The following is a 27,773-nucleotide window of genomic DNA, read 5'->3' on the forward strand; positions in this document are numbered from 1 at the left end:
TTTTTAAATTTAAATTTAATTTAATTTAATTTAATTTAATTTTAATCATGTATTTCCCTATTAGCCCTTGTACGTAATGTGCTGGTCTCAACATACTGATTTTATTTTCATTTTAAACATGTATTTCACTTTTAGCCCTTGTAAGTAAAGTGCTGGTCTCAACACATTGATTTTATTTTATTTTATTTTATTCGTGTATTTCGTAGCCCTTGTATGTAAAGTGCTGGTCTCAACACACTGATTTATTTTATTGTATTGTATTTTATTCATGTATTTCTCGCTTGTCCCTTGTACAGAAAGTGCTGCTCTTAACACAACGATTTTTTTATTATTTTATTTAATTTTATCAATTATTTTTTTATGTATTCGCTTAGCCCTTGTACGGAAAGTGCTGCTCTCAACACACAGATATTTTATTTTATTTTATTCATATATTTCACGCTTAGCCCTTGTACGGAAAGTGCTGCTCTTAACACACAGATAGATAAATAAATGCGATTCTCTCTGTTGTATACCGCATGATGCTAAGTTGAAGAGAGTGAAATCGTATACGTTGGTCCTGCAGAGGGAAAACTACCACTTTATCTCACAGTCTCTTTATAATTTACACTACAGTCATAAGAGATACACGATCATCCCAGAAACTACAACGAAAGTAAAATGAATTCATGATGGTAAGAACAAACTGACTTCCACTCTGTAACAAATGAACTTAGAACAGCGATTTAAGATGTTAGCAACGAGCAAAGAATGCGTAAATATAAACAAATAAACATACAATCAAATGTATCATCTCAGTCACGTTATACTCGTCTGTTAAAGAACATTAGTCTATTAAGTTGATTTGTGTCAGACGAAACAGTATCACATAGTGAGAGTAGTTAAAGAGATAGTAAACCCGAAAATTACAATTCTGTCATCATTTACTCGTTTTACTGTTGATCCTAAACTGTATGGTTTGCTTTCGTTGATTATTTTTTCACAAAAGGTCAAACATTTCATTCATGTCTGATCTATTCTTACCTTTAATCTTTCAACATATGATTTTATTGAAATGTATTTTTTTGTGTGTGTGTTTTGCAGAATAAATGTACAGCTCCTACTCTGCTCACAAAAAAAATGTCCTGCCCTTTTGTGCTGCTCCAAAGGAGAAGCCTGTCACAGCTAAAGAAGACATTATCTAGTTAGCATCTGTATGTATTGGTGTGGACACTTTCCCTGTGGAGATGGAGGAAGAAGACAGGTCTACAAAGCACCAGGGTGCCAGAACGTCTCTTCGACAGTTTGAGGATGAGAGACCTCTCTTTCACAGTAATCAGACACCACCAGGACCTTCTGAGCCATTTCTTCTTTCAGGAAGTGATGTAAAAGTTCCATACACCATCAATCGTTATTTACGTGACTATCAACGAGAAGGCATTAAATTTATCTACCATAGCTATGCCAAATCTAGAGGATGCATTTTGGGTGATGACATGGGTCTTGGAAAGACTGTTCAGGTAAATGCACGCAAATCCACATGTTTACAATGTATAGAAACATGGTAAGTACTCATCATTTTTCCTTTGTTCTTGTAGGTCATCGGCTTCCTGGCTGCAGTTCTCCGGAAAACGGGCACATGGAAAGACGTTGAGAACAACAGGCCACAGTTTTTGATGTCACAGAAACCATCAGAACAAGTTCAGAAGGTATCAGCTTTTTTATGAATGTGACATCCTTACTGGATTATTGTCTCTTGCATAATAATAAAAACCCTTTCTTACTTTTACGTTTATCTGTATTCAGGTTTTCCTCATTGTGGCTCCACTCTCTGTTCTCTACAACTGGAAAGATGAGTTAGACACCTGGGGTCATTTCAAATTGGTGGTCGTGCATGGTGTGAGGAAGGATGAAGAACTGGCACGTGTGCAGAGAGGAAGATGTGAGATTGCTCTTACCACTTATGAGACCCTTAGACTTTGCTTGGACCAGTTCAACAGGTACATTAATATTGCTACTGAGTGTTTTTGTTTTATGTTTTACTTTGCAACATATGTTTTTTTAAAGAAGTCTTTTCTGCTCATCAAGGCTGCGTTTATTTGATTAGAAATACATAAAAACAGTAATATTGTGAAATATTATTGCAATTTTAAATAGTGTTTTCTATTTTAATATACCTTAAAATAGAATTTATTCCTGTTATCAAAGTTGAATTTTCAGCATCATTTCTCCAGGCTTCAGTGTGACATGATCTTTCAGAAATCAGTCTAATATGCTGATTTATTATCAATGTTGGAAACAGTTGTGCTGCTTAATATTTTTTTAAAGCTCTGATACTTATTTCAGGATGCTCTGATTAATAAAACGTTAAAAGAATATATATATATATATATATATATATATATATATATATATATATAAAAAAGAAATCTTTTGTAACAATATTCACTTGACAAGTTTGGGGTCAGTAATTTTTTCTTTCTTTCTTTGTTTAAAATAAATTATTACTTTTATTCAGCAAGGATGTGTTAAATTCATAAAAAGTGATCGTAAAGACTTATTTTGTTAGAAAAAAATCTGTTTTGAATGAATGCTGTTCTTTTTAACGTTTTGTATATCAACTATATCAGCACAACTATTTTCAACATTTTTCTAAAAACTTTGATGCATTTCTTTTTCAGGATTTTTTAAAATAAAAATGTTAATATTTTACTAGCACATTTGATTACTTTGAGTCCTTGCCAAAAAAAAGGTCAAATTTGATTTTTTTTAATCATATTTAACCATTCATATTACAGTGGTCAGTGTATCAAATTTTTTTATTTTTCTGCCTTTCTTTATAATTGAAAATTATGTTGACTCATCTTTTTGACATTACACATTACATAATGTGTTATTTGGTTTTGTGCAGTATTGATTGGGATGCTGTTATCGTTGATGAAGCTCACAAAATAAAGAACCATAAGTCCCAGATCACTCAGGCCATGAAGGAGATGAGATGTAAAGTCAGGGTTGGACTGACAGGAACAATCCTTCAGAACAATTTGGAGGAGTTGTGGTGTGTCATGGACTGGTGAGAAGCATTACTGATTTGAACCCTAATTGATGTGCTTACAGTTGAAGTCAAAAGTTTAAATACACCTTGCAGAATCAGCAAAATGTGAATCATTTTACCAAAATAAGAGGGATCATGATGCTCCAGAAGGAAAAACGATGAATTAAGAGCTAGAGATTTTATCTTTTGAACAGAATGAAGATGTGTACATTTTTCTTATTTTGCCTAGATATCTTTTTATTTTATTTAGTAATGCCCTTCAAAATCTACAGAAGATACTTCCATGTTTCCCAGAAGACAAAACAATTAAAATTTACCCTGATCTTCAAATTCAAAAAGTTTACACCCCCGGCTCTTAATGCATTCCTTTTCCTTCTGAAGCATCAGTGAGCATTTGAACCTTCTGTAATAGTTGCATATGAGTCTCTCAGTTGTCCTTGGTGTGAAAAGATGGATCTCAAAATTGGATTCGTTTGGATGGTGCTTCAGAAGGTCACAGTTTTTGCAGGCAGTTTACTAGGTTTTGAAATGGAAGTTATTTCGTTTTGTGCCATTATAGTCATTCACTTTCATATCACAGGGCCATTCCTGGATGCCTTGGTTCTCTGGCGGGTTTTAAAAACAGGTTTTCAGATCCCATTGAGCATGGGCATAAGCACACAGTGACAAAAAGAGCTCTGGCAGAAGGCCGTAAAGCAGTTCAGGACCTTGCCAAAAGACTCTCACGCTGGTTCCTCAGGAGAACAAAGGCCCTCATCAGTGGCCAGCTACCTAAGAAGGATGATCGAGTGAGTAGTTCAAGTCAAATACACCAACTGATCTAATATGATATCTGATATTACATGCTCTGATCTGATCTCCTTCTATTCTTTTCCCTCTTCAGGTGGTTTATTGTTCTCTCACAGACTTCCAGCGGACGGTGTACCGTGCCGTGCTGGACTCAGATGATGTGAGACTGCTGTTGCGGAGCTCCGTAAAGTGCCACTGTGGCAGTGGTCGTCAACGGAAGAAATGCTGCTTCAAACTGAACGCAGACGGTGTGCCGGTTAGACACCTGTACTTCAGTTATCTAGCCATCCTGAGAAAGGTGGCCAATCATGTTGCACTACTGCAGTACAAAGAAGGAACCAGCAAAAAACAGGTTAGTAACTGAAATTGCTTTGTTGATCAAGTACATATTATCATTATCTTTATCTTTCTGTAAGTATTTTTGTGATTTTTTTTCCAACCGCAGGAGAAATATGTGACAGCCATTTGTGAGCAAGTTTTTAAGAAATTTCCAGATTTCACAGAGAGGTGCAAACAAGCAGCTTTTGAAGCAATGTCTGACCCCATGTACAGTGGAAAAATGAAGGTGAGGCATTTTTCCTAATGATCAAGAACCAGATTCAGAGTTATATCACACAATAACTGTATGTTTGAATGGAGTACAGGCCTTTTATTTGTTCTGATTTTTACTTACCCATCCATTGTTTTCATTAGCCCCATTCAAGGACAATTTAAGGGATAGTTTACCCAAAAATGAAAATTCTGTCATTAATTACTCACCTTCATGTCGTTCCCAACCTGTAAGACCTTCATTCATCCTCAAATAAAGACATTTTTTATTAAATTCGAGAGCTTTCTGACACTGCATAGATAGCAATATAACTAACACGTTCAAGGACAAGAAAGGTTGTAAGGGCATTGTTAAAATAGTCCATGCGAAATCAGTATTTTCAACCATAAGTTTATTAAGCTATGAGAATACTTTTTGTACACAAAGAAAAGAAATAATGACTATTTAACAATTTCTTTTTTTTTTCTGTGTCGTTGTACATGAACGTGCTACAGAGACTTACATGGAAAAGAAGAAAGTGTTGAATAAAGTTGTTATTTTCTTTTCTTTGCGCACAAAAGGTATTCTCGTAACTTCATAACATTACGGTTGAACCACTGATGTCACATGGACTATTTTATTGATGTCCTTAACTGCATTTCCAGGCCTTGAATGTGGTAGTTCCATTGCTGTCTATGCAGGGGTCAAAAAGCTTTCAAAATATCTTAATTTGTCTTCTGAAAATGACAAAGGTCCTACAGGTTTGCAACGACATGAGGGTGGGTAATTAATGACAGAATTTTAATTTTTGGGTGAATTCTAACTCTGAATTTGTAAACACAGATGAGCTGGAAAACATTTGTATATGATGGAAAACATTGCTGATTTGTTTGTAGATTTTAGCACATTACCTTATTAGATCAATAAATCTCATTCTCATTGTTAAGTCTAATCGTACTTATCTATAGTTGCATGTTAGAGTTATTAGCATCAAGGGTGCTCAAGCTTCAGATGAACAGCATAGAAAAGTTACTTTGCCAAGATATCTTGGTTTCCAGTCCATTTTGGATTTTCCCTGGCAATATGGAGATTAATAAACCCTCTTGTGGCTAGCACTGGCCCTGAGCTGTCTTCCCTAGCAGGCTGTGGATACACTTCCTTGAGAAATAACAAGGACAGTATTTAACGTTTCTTCAGGCCTTCCTTTCAAAAGTTTTCCCCCTCCCTTTAGCTGGAGCATCTTGAGGGTGCTGTTATTGGCAGATACTGAGTTACTGGCATCCTCACAAGAATGGCCGCTGGTTTCTGAAACATCAGCAATAGAAAGAAAAGACACAGCCCGCTCTGTTAATCTCTACCCAGTGGCCACTGACTGACGTGTTATTTCTTGTTTTCTCATTACGATTTAAATGAAGACCCTTGTGTTTTCACATGTTATGATAAGCAAGATTGTCTTTGCACCAGTCATCATTTTGTGAAGCATGTCCTGTTTTTCTTCCTGTTTCAGGTTTTGCAAAAGCTACTCAACCACTTTATCGTGAAGAAAGACAAAGTTCTACTCTTCTCTCTTTCCACCAAGGTGAGGTAGTTTAAAAAAAATGTCTATCCCAATTTATATATACAGTATCTCACAAAAGTGAGGACACCCTTCACATTTCAGCAACCATTATAGTATTTCTTCTCAAGAGACAATACTATAGAAATGAAACTTGGATATATTTTAGAGTAGTCAATGTACAGCTTGTACAGCAGTATAGTTTTACTGTCTTCTGAAAATAACTCAACATACAGCCATTATTGTCAAAATAGCTGCCAATTATCAGGGGACAAATAAATCTATACTGCAATACAAGCTGCACATTAACTACTATAAAATATATCCAAGTTTCATTTCTACAGTATTGTCCCTTGAGAAGATAAAAAAATGGTACTAAAATGTTTGCTGAAATTTGAGGGGTATACTCACTTTTGTGACATACTGTATATAAATTCATATATGTAATTAATTTTAATTTGATTGACAGTCCTAATTTAAATAAGTGTGAATTCTTTATGCTTGAGCAGCTGTTAGATGTTCTAGAAAGCTACTGTATGGCCGAGGGTCTGGAGTACCACAGACTGGATGGAAACACCAAGTCTAAGGACCGAATTAAAATAGTGAAAGAGTTCAATAGCTCTCGGGATGTCAACCTGTGCCTGGTGTCTACCTTGTGAGTGTGGCTTATGAAGTTATCATGTTTCATTATGCCTAACATTTACAAGATCTCCCATAAAGTTATGACAGCATGATTCATAGTGACTTTGATCCTCATGTTTCTTCTCTAGGGCGGGTGGGCTTGGTCTCAACTTTGTTGGAGCGAATGTTGTCGTGTTGTTTGATCCAACATGGAACCCTGCCAATGATCTTCAGGCTATTGACAGGTGAGCAAACCTAAAAGAGAGGAAATAGTCATATAATTAGGTATTCACATTTCACAACATCATGCCAGAAAGATAGAGTAGTAAGCAATGAATACTGACAATCATTTTCACAATTCTGCACCAGTAGATAGACTACGGTTCAAAAGATTGAAAGAATTGAATACTTTAGTTTACCAAAGTCCCATTCAATTAATCAATAGGGACAGTAAACAAATTCATTATTTAACAAAATTTAAAATAAATGCTGTTCTTTTAAACATTTTATTAATCAAAGAAACCTGGAGAAAATCTTGTTCTTTTTAGAGGTTGGCAATATGCTGGTAGAAACGATTAACTGGTAGAAATTTGTCAACCAAAGAGATTTTGGACTATCACCTTTCATGGTTATTAGGCTCACGTGACATTGCTGTACTATGTGGTCAAGACAACTGAAAACAACTGCTTGTGTTTTTAAGCATTGCGATATAAAAACAAGTGATTGTAAGATGTTGAAACAAAATCGGCAGCAAAATAACTCATTTTGCTATATGCATGTGCTGTCTGACAGACTTTTATACTTATACTCTATATTTTTTACTCAGACTGTTTCTGAGTGCTGTTAGAGAGGCACATGCATGTGAAGACGGTGCTCATAGAGTGCGGTTATTTTGCCACTTTATAGTCCTTGAACACACTTGTTTGTGTCAAAATGCCCATCTTTGCAAGTATCCTCATAAGATAAAAGTAAAATAAAAGTAATTTAGGCCTCAAGTGAAAGCAAACAGCTGAAAAAGAAAACACATGAATAACAGTATATTGGATCCGGGCAGCTCTTAAAGTTATAGCAGTCTAATATTCCTGTTGTCTGTCATTCATGATAATCTAAAGAGAGAAAATCTCTCATTGCTCTTAACTAAATCACTTTTGTAACGTTAATAAGAAGAAATATATATTTAATTTACACAGTGAAGAATACGCAGTGTTTTTATACACTTGATTACTTTATATAATGTATGTAGCATTTCTTATTTATTTTGTTCTACTGTAGTTTTTTGTCCTATTGCTTGTAATAGCTAGTTTCTTATTTTTATTTAATCTCTGACTGTTCAAATTTTGATAATCATAAAGACCTAATTTACAGCGAAAGTAACTATATTGTGATATATATCATTACCGTAAACTAAATTATTCATATTGTGGTATAAGATTTTGGTCATATTGCCCACCCCACCTAGTTTTTAAAAATATTAAGCAGAACTACTGTTTTCAACATTGCTAATAGTATGAAATGTTTGTTGAGCTGCAAAGCAGCATATTAGAATGATTTCTGAAGGATCATGAGACACTAAAGACTGGAGTAATAAAAATTCAGCTTAGCTGTCAAAGAAATAAAGTACATTTTAAAATAAAATAAAAGACAGTTTTTTTTTAATTCACACGATTACTGTTTTGCTGTATTTCTTTTCAAATAAATGCAGCCTTGATGAACATTAGAGATGTCTTCAAAAAAGAAACCTTACCAGCCTCAAACTTGTGAATGGTATTGTACATTTAAGCCAAGTTGTATGGAACTGTAATCCTTTCTGTTTTTCTTTACAGGGTGTATCGTATTGGCCAGTGTAGAGATGTGACGGTTTTTAGACTTATCTCTTTAGGAACGGTAGAGGAGATCATATACTTGCGCCAGATTTACAAACAGGTAAAAATATATTATACCTGGGTGCATATATAGACCCATTAAAGAATTAGTTCACTCCAGAAATTTCCTGATAATTTACACACCCCCATGTCATCCAAGATGTTTGTCTTTTTTCTTCAGTCCAAAAGGGTTCTGAAGAAAACATTCCATGATTTTTCTCCATATAGTCGACTTCAATGGGGATCAACAGGTTGACGGTCCAAATTGCAGTTTCAGTGGAGCTCCAAAAAGGCTCTGCACAATCCCAGCCGAGGAATAAGGGTCTTATCTAGTGAAACGACTAGTCATTTTCTAAAAAAATAAAATAAAAATGTGCATACTTTTTAACCACAAATGCTTGTCTTGCACGCTCTGCATCCACATATTATATAATACCCTTTCCAAAAAAAGGTAAAACAACAATGTCGGACAATTTTCAACTTAAATTTTTCGTCCTACCTTACCTTTTTGAACCAAAGTACACGACAAAGAACTAACCACGTGTGACATTTCCAACATGATTGCATAACACGTGAGGTTGCGGACACGCATCGCAGAACTAGTGCAAGATGAGCTTTTGTGGTTAAAAAGTAAAGATTTTTTTATTTTTCTTAGAAAATGACTGATCGTTTTACTAGATGATACCCTTATTCCTGGTCTGGGATCTTGTAGAGCCCTTTGAAGCTGCACTGAAACTGCAATTTGGGCCTTTAACCTATTGACTTCCATTAAAGTCCACTATATGGAGAAAAATTCTGGAATGTTTTCCTTAAAAAAAAAATCGTAATTTCTATGTGACTGAAGAATGACAAACATCTTGGATAAGTGAAAAATCCTTTAACAATTTCATTAATAAGATAAGATAATAAGATAATTTTCTTATAATTGTAGCCACATACTCGAAAAACCTTTAGTTTTAGCTCCCTCGTCCTTATGCTAAAATAGCGTAAAATCTAACACTAATGTCTGTTTGTTTTTCTACTTGATTGTTTGACAGCAACTTCAGACGTCGGTCCTAGGCCGAGAGAATGCTAGACGCTACTTTGAGGCTGTTCAAGGTACCGACGGCCAGTCAGGAGAGCTGTTCGGCATGCGAAACCTTTTCCGTCTACAGACTGATGGCACCTGTCTGACTCACCACATCCTAGAGGTAGAAAGGCAAAAACTTTTCATGCTCTCTAACTCAGCATTCCACTCCCATATATATATCTATAATTGATATCTATTATATCAGTCAGTTATTGCAGCCTTAGGCACCGATCACACCGAACGCGTTTTTGCAGTTGGAGGCGCCTCTTTTGAATGGTTTTCTGTTGGCAAGTGAGCGTTCTGCGGCTGCTTATGCGCCTCGGGCGCCTCGCGTTTTCGCCGCCTGCTGGAGCGCTCTGAGCGCCTGAAGTTGAAAAAAAATCAACTCTGAGCGGAAAAACGCCCTACGTCATTCGTGTTCTTTTCCACTGTCCAATCGAATGAATGGATAGGCGGGCCTTCTGTTGTGGTGACGAAAGTTTACCGTTGCTTAAAAAGTCCGGAGACTGCAAGAAATGGAGGAGAAACCTTTGGTGTCTATCGTGGGTAACCCGGAGCTGTATTATTTAGGGTTTCTGCTAATATGACAGTTTACTTAACAGCAAAAAACTACAATTTTAGAGCGCTCGCGCTATAATCCTTTGATTTGACTGACAGGACAGCTGTTTTGGTCGTTACTTAGCAACACACGCAGCACACTGCTCTTTTATTAAAAGTCACCAAAAAAGGCAGTGCTGTGCGCCTCGCGTTTTTAGAACTAAAAGACGCGTTCGGTGTGATCGGGGCCTTAGTCTTGTGATATTAATGTAGATTTTTAGTGCACATTGTGGATTCAGAGAAGCATGTGGATACAATCCATTGAGTTTCTACATATCCCTAATGACATCCTTTTAATGAACTGTTTATATGAAATGAATTCCTTCTCATTGACATGATGGGAATCGCGTGTTTGGTTCACAGAGGGAGGGCCGAGTGGAGGTGGGGATCATGACGGCCAGAACTCAAGCTCTGGACGAGAGGCTGCAGGAGCCAGTGAGTACCTACCCTTTCACAGACCCGTGTCTGAAGCGCTTCTTTTCCCCACCCATTTCTCCCCTCTTCTTTCTCATCATCCATCTGTTCCCACGGCATGACAGGCGAACACATGGTCATAATCAACCCCCTCTCAAGCCCAATGGTGAAGACCACACAGAAACGTACTATCTATACCACATTTATTTACTCTGCAGAGGCCTTATCTAATTGTTCTTCTGGAAAGAACCTCACACATTGTTTTTCTGAAGAGGATGGGCACTGACTGCAGCGTCGCGGCTTGTTAAAGTCAATGTACTGCTGAGAACTGGATGTCGCTATCAATTAAAGTTAAATTTGATGTGTTTTAGAAGTTTTCAGTTAAGAACGGTTATATAAATTTCAGTATGAATTGATGTACAATATAAATTAATGTAAAATAGGATTTGTGATTGCTGTGTTTTCTACGAGGGTTTGTTTTTGCAGCATTTCAGTTGTATTTAAGTCATTTTGTCTGTTTGTTGCCTTTTTACTGTTTATTTTATTTTATTTTATTTTATCACCCAGATTACATTAAATTTAGACCACTAGCTTAAATATAACATTGTTTGGAGATGTAGCTTCTCTGTTGTTTAATACCAATAGCAGAAAGCTATTGTGTGTACATTGGTATATTGTGTATAGAGTGATATATTGTGAATATTATGGGAAAAGGGTAAATAAATTTGTATAAATACTAAATATAAATAAATGTTATTGTATAAATATTAAAATACAGAATATATACTACCAGTCAAAAGTATTTGAACAATAGAATTTTTAATGTTTTTTTTTTTTTTTTAAAGAAGTCTCTTCTGCTCACCAAGCCTGCAAAAACAGAACATTTAGAAATATTTTTACTATTTAAAATAACACTTTTCTATTTGAATATATTTTAAAATGTAATTTATTCCTGTGGTCGAAGCTATCTTAAATTGATCAAAAGTGATGATTAAGACATGTCAAGTCAAGTCAAGTCAAGTCAAGATTATTTATACAGCGCTTTTTACAATACAAGTTGTGTCAAAGCAACCTTACAGTATTAAAATAATAAAATGTCAATAAAAGTGCAAAAGTTCCATATTGCAGCAAAGTCAAATTGGAGAGGACTCATCTGGTTCCCGTGGCCTTGTGCCGGTGGCCGTTTAGGGTAGGAGTTCTTTCTGATGATCTGTCTCTGGGGCTCCTCTAGTTGACACGGTATCCGCTGACATTCGGCTGTAGGTGTTTATCCACCTCTTGGTACGGACTGGATCCGGGGGACTGCAGTGACCATCTGATCTGGATACGGACTGGATCTGGTGGCTATGGTGACCTGGGAATAAGAAACAAACAGACTAATATTAATGTAGATGCAAGAGTTCCAAGTTGCCACAAAATCAGATTGGAGAGGACTCATCTGGTTTTGGCAGTCTTGCGTCGATGGCCGTCTAGGTGATGAGGTCTTCACTGATGATCTGTCTTTGATGTGGTCTCTGCTGACATTCAGGGCTGTAAAGGATATCTCTGGGTGCTGATGGGTACAGACTGGATCCGGGGGACTGCAGTGAACGTCTGATCTGGATACATGATCGGTGGCTACGGTGACCTCGGAATAAGAAGGAAAGATACTAGTATTAGCGTAGATGGCATTCTTCTTCTGATGCAACGAGTACATCAGGTGTTTTAGGAAGTGTCCCTGGTTCCGGTTGACCTAAATAATGCAGCCTAACAATCCTTTAACGGATTTGGATGGTGAAATGTATTAAGTGTAGGCCAGGTTAAAGAGATGGGTCTTTAATCTAGATTTAAACTGACAGAGTGTGTCTGCCTCCCGATTCTATTTGAGATAAAAGCTGTTCTTCTGAACTCTTCTATAATAGTAATACATGTTTTTGAGCTTCAAATCAGAATATTAGAATGATTTCTGAAGGATCATTTGACTGGAGTAATGATGCTAAAAATTCAGCTTTGAAGTCACAGGAATAAATTACATTTTAAAATATATTCAAATAAAAAATATTTAATTTTTTTTGCTGTACTTTGGATCAAATAAATTCAGGCTTGGTGAGCAAAAGAGACTTCTTTAAAACATTAAAAATCTTACTGTTCAAAAACTCTTGACTGGTAGTTTATATATTTTGCAGGTTTTTGAACGATATATAAAGATTTTTGTTACAAATACAAATAATTCGAGAACCTACAAAATGAAGATAAAATAATAAAAAGGAACAAATAAAAATGACCAAAAATAAAGCTACAACACCTATTTAAAGAGCAACTCACTAAACTTTTGTGTTTTTATTCTTCATATTTCTATACAATCTAAGAAATATTGATATTTAAATGAAACCTCTTCAGCATACAGATCTTCAACTAACAGATCTTCTTGATTTACCTCAGGATCTTCAGTCAGCAGATGCTGCTACTGAGAAAGCAGGTGAATCAGCAGATGCTGGGTTTAAACCTGCTGAGGTGTTGGACTTCAGCAGTGCAAGTGAGGATGAAGATCCCTGCTGCTCAAAGACAAAGCCCTCAGGAGAAGAAGGGGGTGCTGGTGCTACCTGCATTGGCAATATAGGCCTGTATGGTCTGCTTCAGAGACAAATGGCTCAAAGACAACAGCAGGAGATGGACAGCGATGAGGACTCTAGTAGCCAGGATGAGGACAACTGTGAAAAACCCACCACAATTAAGGAACAAACATCTAAGCCACGGGATATGTCAGTTGAATCCAAGAAAGGGTTGGAGGGAGCCATTGATGGTAAACAACAGAAGAAATCAGCAGACCTTGAGATCCCTCCAACAAGATCACATAAACATAACAACGAGAGCGTGACTGATAGCAAGAATCATTTTCACAAAAAGGTGAAGTTTGCAGAAAAAAGGTCTGAAGATCATATCGATGATATCGATGATCTTGAACGCTTTTTTTTGTCAGAAGATGAAGCTCCCCAGGAAGACTTGAGATGTATGAAGGGTCCTTCTCCTCTGGACAATAAATCCTCTGGGAGGGATAACACTACTCAAAAATCTTTGGGAATGAAGAGCGGAAACTCACTGCAAACATCAGGATCTGACAAAACCCAATCCAGAGATGAAGATAAAAATGAAACACTGGACTTATTACTAGGTAGAACATTTAATAACTTGGACTATTCAATGGGAATCGTCTTATATAATTAATATCTTTATTGATTTTTGCTAATTACCACACACATAATATATCATTAGGTAATTCAGAAATAAATGTAATCAAACAATACATATATAAGAAAAACAAATAACGATTTAATAACATTAAAGTGTAGTCAGACTGTTGTTTGAGTCAAAAACAAGCAATTTGGACACTTTGAGAAGACTGAAATCATTTTGAGATTGTTCTAAAGCTCTTTTAATATACCTAAATGTATTTTCTGACTACTCTGACAGGTGGACTTCAACATGTGAGCTACACCCACTCTAATCAGAAGGTAGTGGGCTCCAGCAGAGCAGAAGACTGCCTGAGCCGGGCTGCCGTACGAGATGTGTTTGAACTCAACAAGCACTCGCAGCAGCTTGCAAACCAGCTGGACTCATCAGAGGTTTCTATATATATATATATTTCTTTTAAATTCGAATTCAACTGTTGCTGCACTTTTTGTGTGCAGTATTTTAGTGCAACAACAATAGTATTTTGGTATTTTGGTTTTTGTTAGTATTTTTTTTTTCTTTTTAATCAAAATATATTAAAATCTCTTAACTGTCAGATGTCCCCTCAGTGGGATGCCTAAGTTTACTTCACCATTTTACGAATAAATCTGAATCTAATCATGACAAACTATTTATCTTTGGAAAGGTCTAAGACTTCTAAATAGATATTTTACCACTGTTGTGTTACAAATTATGTAGGAAGAGCAATAGATAAATTTATGATAAGAGTGCACCTCAAAAATCTACATCATAATAGGATTTCTGACCTCACAAAAAGATTTTCTTCATTGTTTTTTTCCCTATCACGCTTTAGAAAATCATAAGAAATTATATATCAGTTGAAAACCTAAAATCTCAAAATTCATCCTTTGAAAACCATTTTAAAATCAGACATTGCATTACCAAGAGAAATGTACATCAAAATCATATTACAAAATGTTTTTGTTTATAAATTATAAAAATTGAAGTTTGGACAGTGTATTTTCATGTTAAATTTAAAGGGTTAAACTATTAAACATGTTGTTACTTAAGAAGTCTCTTATGCTCATCAAAGTTCCATTTATTTGATCAAAAATACAGAAAAAAGTAATATTGAAGTAATTGAAGTATTGAGTAATATATATGAAATATTGCAATTTAAAAAGGTTTTTTTTATTTTAATATACTTTAATATAGAATTTATTCCTGCAATGCAAAGCTGAATTTTCTGCATCATTACACAAGTTTCAGTGTCACACGATCCTTCAGAAATCATTCTAATATGCTGATTTATTATCAATGTTGGAAACAGTTGTGCTACTTAATATTTTTTGGAACCTATGATACTTTTTTCAGGATTCTTTAATGAATAAAAATGTTTAAAGAACAGTATTTATTTAAAATATAAATATTTTCTAACAATATAAGACTTTACTATCACTTTTTATCAATTTAACATGTCCTTCCTGAATAAAAGTATTAATTTGTTTTTAATAAGTTATTTCTTGCAAACTTTTCAGCATTGCACACATCATGATGTGATGTTTTGTCTTACATATGCTTTTCAAAAATGTTATAATAATTAACATATTAATTCCATATGTGACCCTGGACCACAAAACCAGTCTTAAGGGTCAATTTTTTGAAATTGAGATTTATTCTTCATCTGAATAAATAAGCTTTCCATTGATGTATGGTTTCTTAGGATAGGACAATATTTGGCTAACTGTTTGAAAGTCTGCAATCTGAGGGTGCAAAAAATCAAAATATTGAGAAAATCACCATTAAAGTTGTCCAAATGAAGTTTTTAGCAATGGAAAATCATCAAAGAGAATGGGGAAGGGTGTCCAAACTTTTGACTGGTAGTGTATTTACAGCAGAAAGTTGACAAAATATCTTCATGGAACATGATCTTTACTTAATTTCCTAATGATTTTTGGCATAAAAAAGCAATAATTTTAAAACACACAATGTTTTTTGGCTATTGCTACAAATATACCCGTGCTACTTAAGACTGGTTTTGTGGTCCAGGGTCACATATATGACTTTTTTGATTGATAAATCTAGAATTATTACGGAATAAATGTGACCCTGGACCACAAAACCAGTCATAAGGCTAAATTTTACAAAACTGAGATGTATACAGCACACGAAAGCTCAATAAATAAGCTTCTATTGATGTATGGTTTGTTAGGATAGGACAATATTTGGCCGAGATGCATCTATTTGAATATCTGGAATCTGAGGGTGTAAAAAAATCAAAATACTGAGAAAATCACCTTTAAAGTTCTCCAAATTAAGTTCTTAACAATGCATATTACTAATCAAAAATTACATTTTAATATATTTACAGTAGGAATTTTACAAAAAATCTTCATGAACATGAAGATTTACTTAATTTCCTACTTAACTTAACAAGACTTTACTTAACAAGATCTTTACTTAATTTCCTAATGATTTTTGGCATAAAAGAAAAATCAATAATTTTGACCCATACAATGTATTTTTGGCTATTGTTACAAATGTACCCCAGCAACTTAAGACTGGTTTTGTGGTCCAGGGTTACAAATTGTGATTTTTAGGAAAAGATTTGTTAAATGATTTTTAGAGGCCAATTCTAACTCTCTGTATTTATTGTGTTGCAGAACCAGTCATCTGATCCCATTCTTTCAGATGAAGTGGATGGAGGTCGAACACGGCAGGAACATGGCAGACCCCACTTTGAGCATCCGGTCAAACACAACATCAAAACCTCTTACCGCCAGAGAAATGTCACTGTCATTGTGGGCAACACACCCAGTAGCATGTGCAGGTAACTCTATTTTCTACTCCAAAATGCCTCTCCTCACACTAGGATCCAACTCCCCGTCAGCTCTGCACAAAGCAAATAATCCTGTCATTTGTACTAAAAACACAAACGCTAGAACAGCGAGTCAGTGAGAGGAAATTCCTGGTAGCGCAGGGCCATGTGCCAGTTCTCCCCACAGCTATGGTGTGCTGCCCCCGCCTGGCCCCCGGGGCTGCAGGAGAGAGGGAAGACCACCCCGGAGCTCTCTCACCCACCCATTTCCCAAGTTATGAGCAAAACCCTTTCTTTATTCTGTTTTTCTCCTTAGAACAATCTCATAAATGTACTGTTTGTTCATGTAATGGTGAAAACACACACACACGCATGCACGCAACTATATATTCTTTTCCTTGATGAACTGCTGTAATGTGATTCAACTCCACACAGACACATACTTAACGGTCTTGCTTCATAGATAGCTTTTTCTTTGTAACCACAAAGGGTGGCAACCACCATAGAAGTTACGCCACAAGCAGTTTATGAGCTCTTTTAGTTTCAGATTACTAAGGTTTTCCTTGAAGACACTAACGCTGAATTTTCTGAGTTGATGTTTTGTGCGTTTAAAATGAATTTGGGGTTAATCTAAAAGCTACAAAACACATGACACAAAACATACTCTTAAAGGGAAAGTTCACTCAAAAGTGACAATTTTGTCACCATATACTCACCTTCATGTTGTCCGAAACCTGTGTGACTTTTGCTCTTATGTGGAACATATTGATATTTGATAAAAATGTTGTATAAAAAAGTTATACAAGTTAGGAATGACATGCAGGGAAGTAAGTAAATGACACAAATGTCATTATGGGTGAACTATCCTTTTAATATAAATTAAAGAATTAGTTCACTTTCAGAACAAAAATGTACAGATAATGTACTCACCCCCTTGTTATCCAAGATGTTCATGTCTAAAAAGAAATTATGTTTTTTGAGGAAAACATTTCAGGATTTCTCTCCATATAATGGATAAGTATGGAGCCTCCAAGGTTTGAACTTCCAAAATGCAGTTTGAATGCAGCTTCAAAGGGCTCTAAACAATCCCAGCCAAGGAAGCATGATTGGTTATTATACAATTTATATACTTTTTAACCTCAAATGCTCATCTTGTCTCGTCTGTGCGATGCACATGCGCAGTCTGTGTGATCCGGGTCAATACAGGCATTTGATCTTCTTTGTATGTTCACTTTGTTAAAGGCTGTATCAGCGATTTCAAGCCTGAAACATAAAGTGTCACATTCAGCTTACCTTTCTTCACGATCCGCTCGCTGCCTGCCCCATAAATTGGCTGTAAAAAAAACGCGTCTCTGTGGTCAGCCAAGGGTCCGAGATATGCCAAATAAACAATCGGTGCTATCAACCATTCCACAGAAAAACAAACAGTGTTCCAACCAATCACTGTCAGGGGGTTGGTGTTGTGGACTTTCACTCCGCCTCCCTCATATCCCTGCACCAGTACGAAAGTCCACAACACCAACCCCCTGACGCTGATTGGTTGGAACACTGTTTGTTTTTCTGTGGAACGGTTGGTAGCACCGATTGTGTTTTTTTGGCATATTTCGGACCCTAGGCTGACCAGAGAGACGCAGTTTTTTTACAGCCGCTGATACAGTCTTTAACACTGGTTCGGTACTTCTGAAGAGAGAACTTTCCCTTTAAGAGCATGTTTTATGTCATGTGTTTTGTAGCTTTTAGCATTAAGCAAATCTTCTGGTTCTTATTATGTTGTAACTTATGGGCTGTGGTTTAATGAAATAATATACAGACTGTCATAAACCTGCTCCCTGCCTGTATTTTGCAATGCATGGAGTATAAAACGATCTCTTAGAACTCTACAGTACTCTAAATTTTTAACTAAATGGCTTATTAGTATTTCAAATTCCAAGTTGTGTGGTCTAACCAATCTGTAGAAACATTCAGGAACAAAAAAAAAACAGGAAATGATATATGAAGAGCGCTGTAGACCCTCATGACTGTGTGAAGGTCAATAAGTCTCTTAAAGGATTCGTTAATTTCCAAAATAATTTCCTTATAATTTACTCACCCCCATGTTATCCAAGATGTTTGTGTCTTTCTTTCTTTAGTCAAAAAGAAATTAAGGTTTTTGGAGAAAACATTCCAGGATTTAGTGAACTCCAATGGGGATCAACGGGTTGAAGGTCCGAATTGCAGTTTCAGTGCAGCTTCAAAGTGCTCTACACAATCCCAGCCGAGGAATAAAATCTTATCTAGAGAAACGATCTGTCATTTTACTTTTTAACCACAAATTCACACATTACTTAATCACATTGGAGACATTAGTTCTTCATTCTTCACATTGGAAAGGTTACTTCAGTGTACTTTTGTTCAAAAAGGCAGGGTATGGCGAAAAACTCTTCAAAATCATCCAACATCATTGTTTTATCATTTTTTTGTAAAAGGCGTTTGTCTTTATTTGCATGTTTGCTTTGTAAATACTGGGAAGGTACTTCCGTCTACGTCATGCGTGACCTTTCCAACGTAATGCGTGAAGTCGAGCTAGTGCAAGATGAGCATTTGTAGTTAGAAAGTATATAAATGTTGTTGTTTTTTTTTTTTTTTTAAGAAAAAGACCCTTATTCCTCGGCTGGAATCGTTTAGAGCCCTTTGAAGCTGCATTGAAACTGCAATTTGGATCTTCAACCCATTGACTCCCAATGAAATCCACGAAATCTAAATGAAGAAAAATCCTGGAATGTTTTCCTCAAAAACCTTAATTTTGTATTGACTAAAGAAAGAAAGATTTGAACAACTTGGATGATGTGGGTCTCTCTAAGATGAGTTGAATTGTGTCATTAAGATGATATTTGGTCTCGCAGACAGCAGGTGGAAGACATGGCTCAGTTCTTTGGATTCGACTCCGTGCGGGAATTTGCAGAAGACATTCTGAAGAACAGTTCAGAGCAGAGACTGAGCCGATTACAGACCTTCTACAGCCAGAACAGCCCTCAGCTCAAGAACATCATCAAAAATACCTTTTCTAAACCAAACATCGAGCCAGAGCCACCATCTACAGCCAAACAAAGACCTACCTCAAAAAGAACCTACCCAAACTCCACTTTTAAACCTCAAGTTGCAATACCAACCCCTGTGGTTGAGGATGGAAGTAAATCATTCAAGAAAAAGAGAATGGGTGAAACAGAAACCTCAAAGTTTCATCTTCATTCCAGAACAGACCTCGCAAACAATAAAATGAAGATGTCCTCCACAGACAAGTTCTCGTCATCATCAACTTCTGGACATGTTCCTCAAACCAGTAGCACCAGTGCACTAGTAGAAGAAAGTAAAACCAATATTACTACTTCCTCACAAACTTTCAAGGACAAGGAAAACCCTTCACGGTCATCTCACGTCTCCACAGATGATTGTGTTGCATCATGCTCAACCCAGACCAGCAGCTCCTCACAAATTACAGATCTTTTAGGTGACACATCCATCCTGGATGACTTGTTCAAGTCAAAGAGGAAAACCGTAGACCAACCTAGAGATAAGAAAACTTCCACATGTACAGAAAGAGCCAAAAGTAGAGGAAAGGACTTCTGGGATATTTTGAACGAGGGGAACGAGGAGAGCATTAACAAACTCACAGATCTGACAGAGGTGGAGAAGATCTGTAACAGCGCCAGTGTCTCGGCAAAGTCTAGGAGTAATGAGAAAACCGAAAGCTCACAACTTTGGAAAAAAAATGAGAAATTTCTCTGGAAACTATAGTTTTCAAATTTATTCAGTAATGTCTTTTTTTTATTATTATTATTATTTTATTGCAAGGGCAGGCTTTTTATTTAAGTGCATTTTTCCTTTTATATTTTGGTTTCTGAGGATTCATCCTTTTTAACCTTTTTTTTAATGATATTAGAGTTACATTTTTATGAAGGCACAAGAATGTAATTACATTTTTTCAAATGAAAGGAAAATTTTGATATTTGAAAAAAAAGAAAGAATTTGCAATAAAGTAACATCAACAAAGATGGTTCATTGGGGGTTTTGTTACAAATTTTGAAAGCGGGAAAATCTAAGAATATAATGTGTAATTGTAAAATATAAAAAAAATAATTCAATTAATAAAAATGTCTTTTAATAATGTACACTACCAGTCAAAAGTTTTTGAACAGTAAGATTTTTAAAGAAGAGACGTTTTCCAATTCTGCTCACCAAGCCTGTATATATTTGATCCAAAGTACAGCAAAAACAGTCAAATTTTGAAATATTTTTGCTATTTAAAATAACTGTTTTCTATTTGAATATATTTAAAAATGTAATTTATTCCTGTGCTTTCAAAGCTGAATTTTTAGCATCATTACTACAGTCACATGGTCCTTCAGAAATCATTCTAATACTACGATTTGCTGCTCAAAAAAGATTATTATTGTTGAAAACAGCTGAGTATAATTTTTTCAGTTTTTTTTTTGATGAATAGAAAGTCCAAAAGAACAGCATTTACCTGAAATAGAAATCTTTTGTAACATTATAAATGTCTTTATCATCACTTTTGATCAATTTAAAGCATCCTTGCTAAATAAAAGTATTATTTTTTGCATGGTGTAGTGTATAATGGTACAAAGCTTTTTTCAGCTTACTTTTGGATCTTTCAATTCATCAAAGAATCCTGAATAAAATGTACTCAATTGTTTTGAATATTGATAATAAGAATAATAATAAAAATACTGAACAGCAGATCAGCATATTAGAATAATTTCTGAAGGATCATGTGAAGACTAGAGTAATGATGCTGAAAAATTAGCTTTGATCACAGGAATAAATTACATTTTAAAATGTATTCAAACAGAAAGCAGTTATTTTAATAGTAAAAATATTTCACAATACTACTTTTGCTGTATTTTGGATCAAATAAATGCAGGCTTGGTGAGCAGAAGAGACTAAAAATCTTTCTGTTCAAAAACGTTTGACTGGTAATGTATAGTGAAAAAAACATCGAATATACAGAACATATAAAATGTTGAATGCTAATTAACCATTTTTAATTTATTTCGCTAAATATTTTACAGCATTTATTTTAGAATTGTAAACCGTGCAACATTTTTCCCCCCCACACAACCGCCTCTCACTTAGTTTCAGGCAGCTAAATAGCTTAAATAGTTGGTGGTCTTGGACCTCAAACCAAAAAGTGGCGTAAATAGTTTTGAAGTAGTGTAATTGCTTTGATAAAGTGGCATGAATCTCTCTCGCCGCAGTCTGTCTTTCATGGAAGCTTAAGGCTACTGCTGCTCGTTTCATCTCATCTGCTGAAAGTCACAGAGCTCAGCGCCTGTTGCTATCCTCATTACAGCTGCATCTTAAGTCTTCAGTGCATTAGCGGTGCCACTAAGAAAGAAATGACACATGTGACCCGCAGCTGTCGTCTCACATCACTCAGCTGTTGCACTGAGGTAAACAGAGGGTCTCAGGGGCGAATGGATAGGATTTTCACTCTTGATCTGCTCTCAAATGCTGAAATTAGAAAGTGTTGATAGCCATCAATACAAACGAAGACAAGTTGGGGCAACAGCAGGACACTTCAGACAGCCTCCAAACTTCTGGGAGGTAGAACAGGGATGGCATATCATCCTCACGCAACATTTGCTGCAATTGTTCGGATGGTTGGTTCACAAAGAATGAATGTAGATTTTTATCTGTAGTGTAAAGGCCTTTCAAAAAATAGTTTCTAAATTGATCTTCAGTTGTTTGTACTGGAGGAAATTTTGTTATTTGTAATTTATGTTGTTTACCAGGGTTTTGTAAAATACTGTATATTTATGTATACCGTTCAAATAAATGCAGCTATATGAGACTTACTTTAAAAAATGAATAAAAAAAGAACTACTTTTGAACAGCAGTGTTTATTTGATATATTACATAAACATATTTATGTGCACAACTGATTCAATTACTCAACTATACAACAGTTTTACTAGAATATTGTATAGGTTCAATATGTTTCTGTAAAACTTGTAGATGTTTATGTCTTTCTTTCCTCAGTCGTAAAGAAATCGTTTTTTGAGGAAAACATGTCACACTGTCAGAAAAAAAGGGTACGGTTGGGGTCCATTTGTGACACTTAGGGTACAAATGGTGAAGTTGTACCCTCGATGGTTCATAGTTGCACCTTAGAGTACTCATATGTACCATTTAGGGGTAAAAAAGGTACAGATATGTTTCCAACTGCCAGAGGGTCCACGTTTGTACCATTTAATCCCCAAAGAAAGGTACAATCACTTTTGTGACCAAAGAAGTAAGCCAAAGTGTATGAAATAGTCACCCAAAATTAAACATAGCAAGATAATCATGTTCATTAGTTGTTAGTTATTTGGAAGAGATGCACAAAATAACCAAATATGTTCAAGAGCCTTCATCTTTCTGACCAGTTCTGAACAGTACACACGCAAATTACATTTTAGTGTTTATGCAGAACATCAAGATAATAACTTTTAAACGTAAAGCATTTGTATTAAAGTAGGTCTGCATTTTTAATTGTAATTTTAAACTGATATAAGAGCTGTTTTAAGTTTGGTTTTTAATGCAGAGTTAAACAAATACACATTCTAATAGTAATTAGCAAAAGCACAATGTAGTATACAAAACTATTTAACGTTTATTAAACATTATATGGTGTACTACTTTGCCTCAGTTCAAATACATATTTTCGAAGCCAGCCTTTTCGTGTCATCCAATGAGATTGTAGCCCGCGCTGTGCATTTTGAAAATGAGATTGTGCATGACGCCGGTTATTCTGGACATCATTCATTTCTGACGCTGTCGACGGAGACACGGAGGATCTTATTCAAAAACTGAAAGAAGCTGCCTGGAATACATGTCACTGAAGACGAAGCACAGAAATTTAGAGGTAAGTTTAATTTTAAGTACTGTGAAAATCTGTTGGTTCCCTTTCGATTTTTGTTAACTTGACATTGCGTCTGTAGCCAGGCCTAACGTTATCTGATGCGTGAGGAAAACCTTTCTTCGAAAACTGACCTGACAAAACCAACGCATTGCCATTACATTTTAAGCTTATTGTTATTATTACAATTATTTTTTATCATTTAGCCGGAAATTAAGATATAATTTTTCGCTTAACTCATACTCCACCTAGAGATGGCATGAGACGCTGACAAAACAGCGGTGAAACGGCCATAGAAACAGCTCAGGTCTATCGCGTTTGTGTACCATAGATTTATAAATTCAGTTTACCAAAATGTTCTTACTACTCTAATCTTAACGTTACGTTAACCTTAACTTACCCGTGTTTCCTTCCGGACACGAGCGAACGCCTTTTATTTTAACGCCTCTCCTAGTCTTTCTGGAATTATATACCTTACGATTATTATCCATGTTGATTTATATCAGTTTTGTTTGGTAACGTTACATATTTAACTAACGTTATAAACGTAAATCCAGGAGAGTCCTAATTATTTGTCATGTCGTTTTGAGGCGTCGGTATCGAGCCCTTCCAAGGACAGCAAGTAAAATTGGTTTAAGTTACCATTATTTATCAAAACTCGTGAAATACGTTTCTAGTCTGTGAGATGCAAATTTAAATAATTTGGCTTTTAATAATACACTCTCAGTTAAAAAAAGTATAGTTCTCTGTTAGTTCGTTAAGTGTACATTTTGGTACCTTTTAGCTTTTGTACCTTATGGTACTGTTCCAGTGACAGTATTGTACCTTTTTCTGGAAGTGTATAAGTACTAACTTATTCTGTATTTTTCTAAATTAAAGCAATGTTTTTATACTGATGAATGTCCATTGAAAAAAAGAGATTTTATTGTTGCTGTTAAAACCTCAAGCTCACACAGACTATATGCATTTTTTTCCTTTTAGAAAATAAGGTGGATTTAACAAATTTGTACACAAGATGGAGGTGGTAACAGTAACACTAGTACCAGTGCCAGCAGAAGCCTATCAACAAACTTCAACTACAGAAATGTAAGTATAACACTGAGTTCTGTGTATTATATTTGTCCTATGTTTAACGGTTAACCGTATTGATTTTTTTAATGCCTGATGCCAATATTTTAAAAAGCAGGGTGGCCAGTCAGCACACACAAGGAAAGTTGGGAGAGTTAGAGTTAGTTTCATCAAAATTATTTTAAATTGTCTTCCGAAGATGAAGTCTTACTGGTTTGGAATGACATGAAGGTGAATAATTAATGACCAAACTAAACTTTTTGGCTGAATTAATGCTATAAGAAAGAAAATTTGAAAGACTAATAAGGTATCTTTAGTTCTTTTTCTGTTACCGGCTTGAAAACTTCGGGCAAAAACAAGGGATTCTCCCATTTTTAAACTGTCACCGATAGCAATGTAGTTGTAGTAGATTGCTGAAGTCAGTAGATTTTACTCAGTCAAAATACATTTATTACATTTAATATTTTGGCTTTTATCATTATGTTAATAAATATTGAAATTAATTAAAATATTAACAAAATTACAAATTTGAGCCAGGGAAAATAAGAGAGATGAACATCCTCAGGGGTCAGTGATATCACAGATTCTAAATCAGTTATTGGGTTAAAATGTTGAATGTCGATTTAAATAAACAGTATGCTATAATGATAATTTACAGTTAAAACAAATTTGTAGAAACATTGTAATTTTCTAAATCTTCAGGTAAACAAATATTTGTGCATTCAATCTTAGAAATATTTGTATATTACTAAAGGGAAATGGCAATGAAAGAATATTAAAATGTCTGATTTGATTGTTTTGAAGTATTTTTAGTTAATTTAAATGATTAACTTTATCTTTTTGTAAATTTTCAGTTGTGTGATGAAGCTGACATTCATCGACTGTCAGTTTAAGCCGGCACTTCAGGGATGGCTTTACCAGTATTGTGCCCAAGGTGCTTCAGCTTGTTCAAAGAAATGCTCCGTTGGACGAAGTCTACAAAAAGCAAGAGAAAAGATGCTTGCAGAAGATCTAGGTATTTACATAAACATAGTGGTTTTGTGATTATCTATTTATTGATTATCTATTAAGCTTTTTTAAATGATATTTATAAATGATATTTAAATGTTTTTTCTTTGTGTGAAAAAAAATCTTCATGCCTTAAAATTGCTCGAATGTAACTCTACACCTTGATTGGTTACAAGGTAGTTTATGGCAAAATTTTCACATCATTTGTCTTAAAACATTTAAAACAGCACATTGCATTGTTTTACTGATAGATTTTTGATGTTTTCTTTTCTTCTCAGTGTGATGCTGATACTTCATACCCAACCATATAGTTGGCAGAAACTGACTGGAAAATGGCTTTCTCCAAGAGGGTACAACTTTTCTAAGTGGATGGTGTGGAGTTGTGCAAGGAACTAGAAGTTGAAGAAAGGATCACTACAATGCACAGCCTTCAGTGCTTACTATTGTTTTCAACTTGGCTTGTCCACCCTACATGAAGAATTCACTGACTTTCTGGCAGCATGCCATAGCAAAGATAACTGAGGTGGGTGGCAAGCCCCTTCCAATATCTATCACCCGAATAATTAATATCCTGTGTTAAAATGCCAAATATACTGATACACAAGGGTGAAGATTTCGACATTCAGTGTTTCAAAAGTGACGATTTAAGTTCAATACATTTTAAATGTCAACAGTGTATATATATAATGTGGCAAGTTTTTTTAATACCAGTGTTGTATGATTCACAGTTCCATGCATACGCAGTAAAAGTTGACTTTGAATGAAGTGTTATAAAACCTGGGCAAGAGATGGACTTTCAGGCCCTTGCCGTATACTCTGCTTATGATAAATAAGTAGTTTGTGATCCTCAAGAATGTTTAAAAAGTTCCAATTAGTACTGTGTATTAGTGTAGTACTGCGTTTGGTAAAAATGGGTTTGTGATAAAAAGAATTTACACATATAAAGTTACAATTGATGAAATGTGTACTGTTGGAAAAGGGTTGTTTTTGATTCTTAATGTTTAAAACATTTTTTAGAAAATGTAGAATGCAGTAGAAAATTTTACTTAATGGGATGTATTGATTATGAAAAATTTAATATTAAGCTTAATATTCTTGATATTTGCAATTTTATAAAATGTTTTTAAAAAGTTAGAAATAGTTTAAACAATTGTTTTTGGAAAAAAGAATTGCTCAATATTTGCATCCTTTTAAGACACATTGAGGTAGAGCTTATTTTGTGATAAAATGTTAGGGTATAATCAATTAATGAAATGTGTACTGTTGGAAAAAATGTTTTGCTTTATAAGAACAGTTTTGAGTATGATTTTTTTTTTTTTTTTTTTTTTAAGTAAAATTTTGCAATATGCATCCTGTTATGACATTGTGATAGAGCTTAAAACATTCATCCTGTGAAAAATGTGAGAATGTAATGTTTTGAATGTTTAATAAATGTGATAAATAGCATCCTGGCCTTTTTAATGTGTTGATTGTAGTACAGATTTGCCACCATAAGGTACAAAAGGCTTGTCACTGGGGCAGTACCCTTAAAAAAGACAAATTTGTACCTTTTTTAAAAGTACATTATGGTACCATAGCACTAAATGGTACAATTTAGTCAGCAAAGGTACATATTTGCCTTTGTAAGGTACATACTGCAAGGGTACAGATATGTACCCATGTGAAAGGGTACAACGGGTGTACCCTTGAGGGTACTGCCCCAGTGACAAGCCTTTGTACCCCTGAAGGTACAAATTTTGCACATTTTTTCTGACAGTGCAGGAATGTTCTCCATACAGTGGACTTCTATGGTGCGTGAGTTTGAACTTCCAAAATGCAGTTTAAATGCAGCTTCAAAGGGCTCTGAAACGATCCCAGCCGAGGAATAAGGGTCTTATCTAGCGAAATAATTGGTTATTATATCTATAATTTTTTGTTCTGGAAGTGAACTACTCCTTTAAGTAAATAATTTAGATCATAGGTGCTTTGGCTGCCCAGAAAGGTTTAGAAATCTTGATTTGGCCTATGTGGCTTTGAAGTCTGTTGAAAATGAAACATTTTAATAAATTTCTGCTATATGCAAACTCAGGAACCGAACGTATATGACATCTGCTTCCCATTACACGTAGCACCCTTCATCCTGTTATTTCTTCATGTTCCACAAAGAGATATTCAGAAATAACTCTGGATTTGCTTGTTTTAGTAGCACCTCCATCAGCACTGCAGTTCAGCTTGGGCAGGTAGAACAAGCTGTTTGTTTTTCCTGATACAATAACCAAGACTGCAGTCACATATGAGATCGGCCTACTGCTGAATCTGATTTACTTTGCTTATTTTTTGATGTCACTGGGTGATTTGATT

At 35.2% G+C, this 27,773-nt stretch overlaps 1 protein-coding gene across 1 annotated transcript; it reads left to right on the plus strand.

Moving 5' to 3' along the window:
* The first annotated feature begins 538 nt into the window (after nucleotides 1-538).
* ercc6l2 (excision repair cross-complementation group 6-like 2) lies at nucleotides 539-22,320 on the plus strand. Its single transcript, XM_073818918.1, has 18 exons — nucleotides 539-674; nucleotides 1,084-1,499; nucleotides 1,578-1,688; nucleotides 1,786-1,979; nucleotides 2,891-3,052; nucleotides 3,615-3,822; nucleotides 3,918-4,175; nucleotides 4,269-4,388; nucleotides 5,860-5,931; nucleotides 6,417-6,562; nucleotides 6,678-6,773; nucleotides 8,352-8,451; nucleotides 9,428-9,580; nucleotides 10,420-10,491; nucleotides 12,892-13,621; nucleotides 13,921-14,072; nucleotides 16,305-16,471; nucleotides 19,342-22,320. Exons 2-18 carry the CDS (start codon nucleotides 1,227-1,229, stop codon nucleotides 20,231-20,233), a joined length of 3,906 nt encoding a protein of 1,301 aa, XP_073675019.1. The 5' UTR covers nucleotides 539-674; nucleotides 1,084-1,226; the 3' UTR covers nucleotides 20,234-22,320.
* Nucleotides 22,321-27,773: the final 5,453 nt, after the last annotated feature.

This window comes from Garra rufa, chromosome 15, assembly GCF_049309525.1.
Source record: "Garra rufa chromosome 15, GarRuf1.0, whole genome shotgun sequence".
NCBI classification, from domain to species: domain Eukaryota; kingdom Metazoa; phylum Chordata; class Actinopteri; order Cypriniformes; family Cyprinidae; genus Garra; species Garra rufa.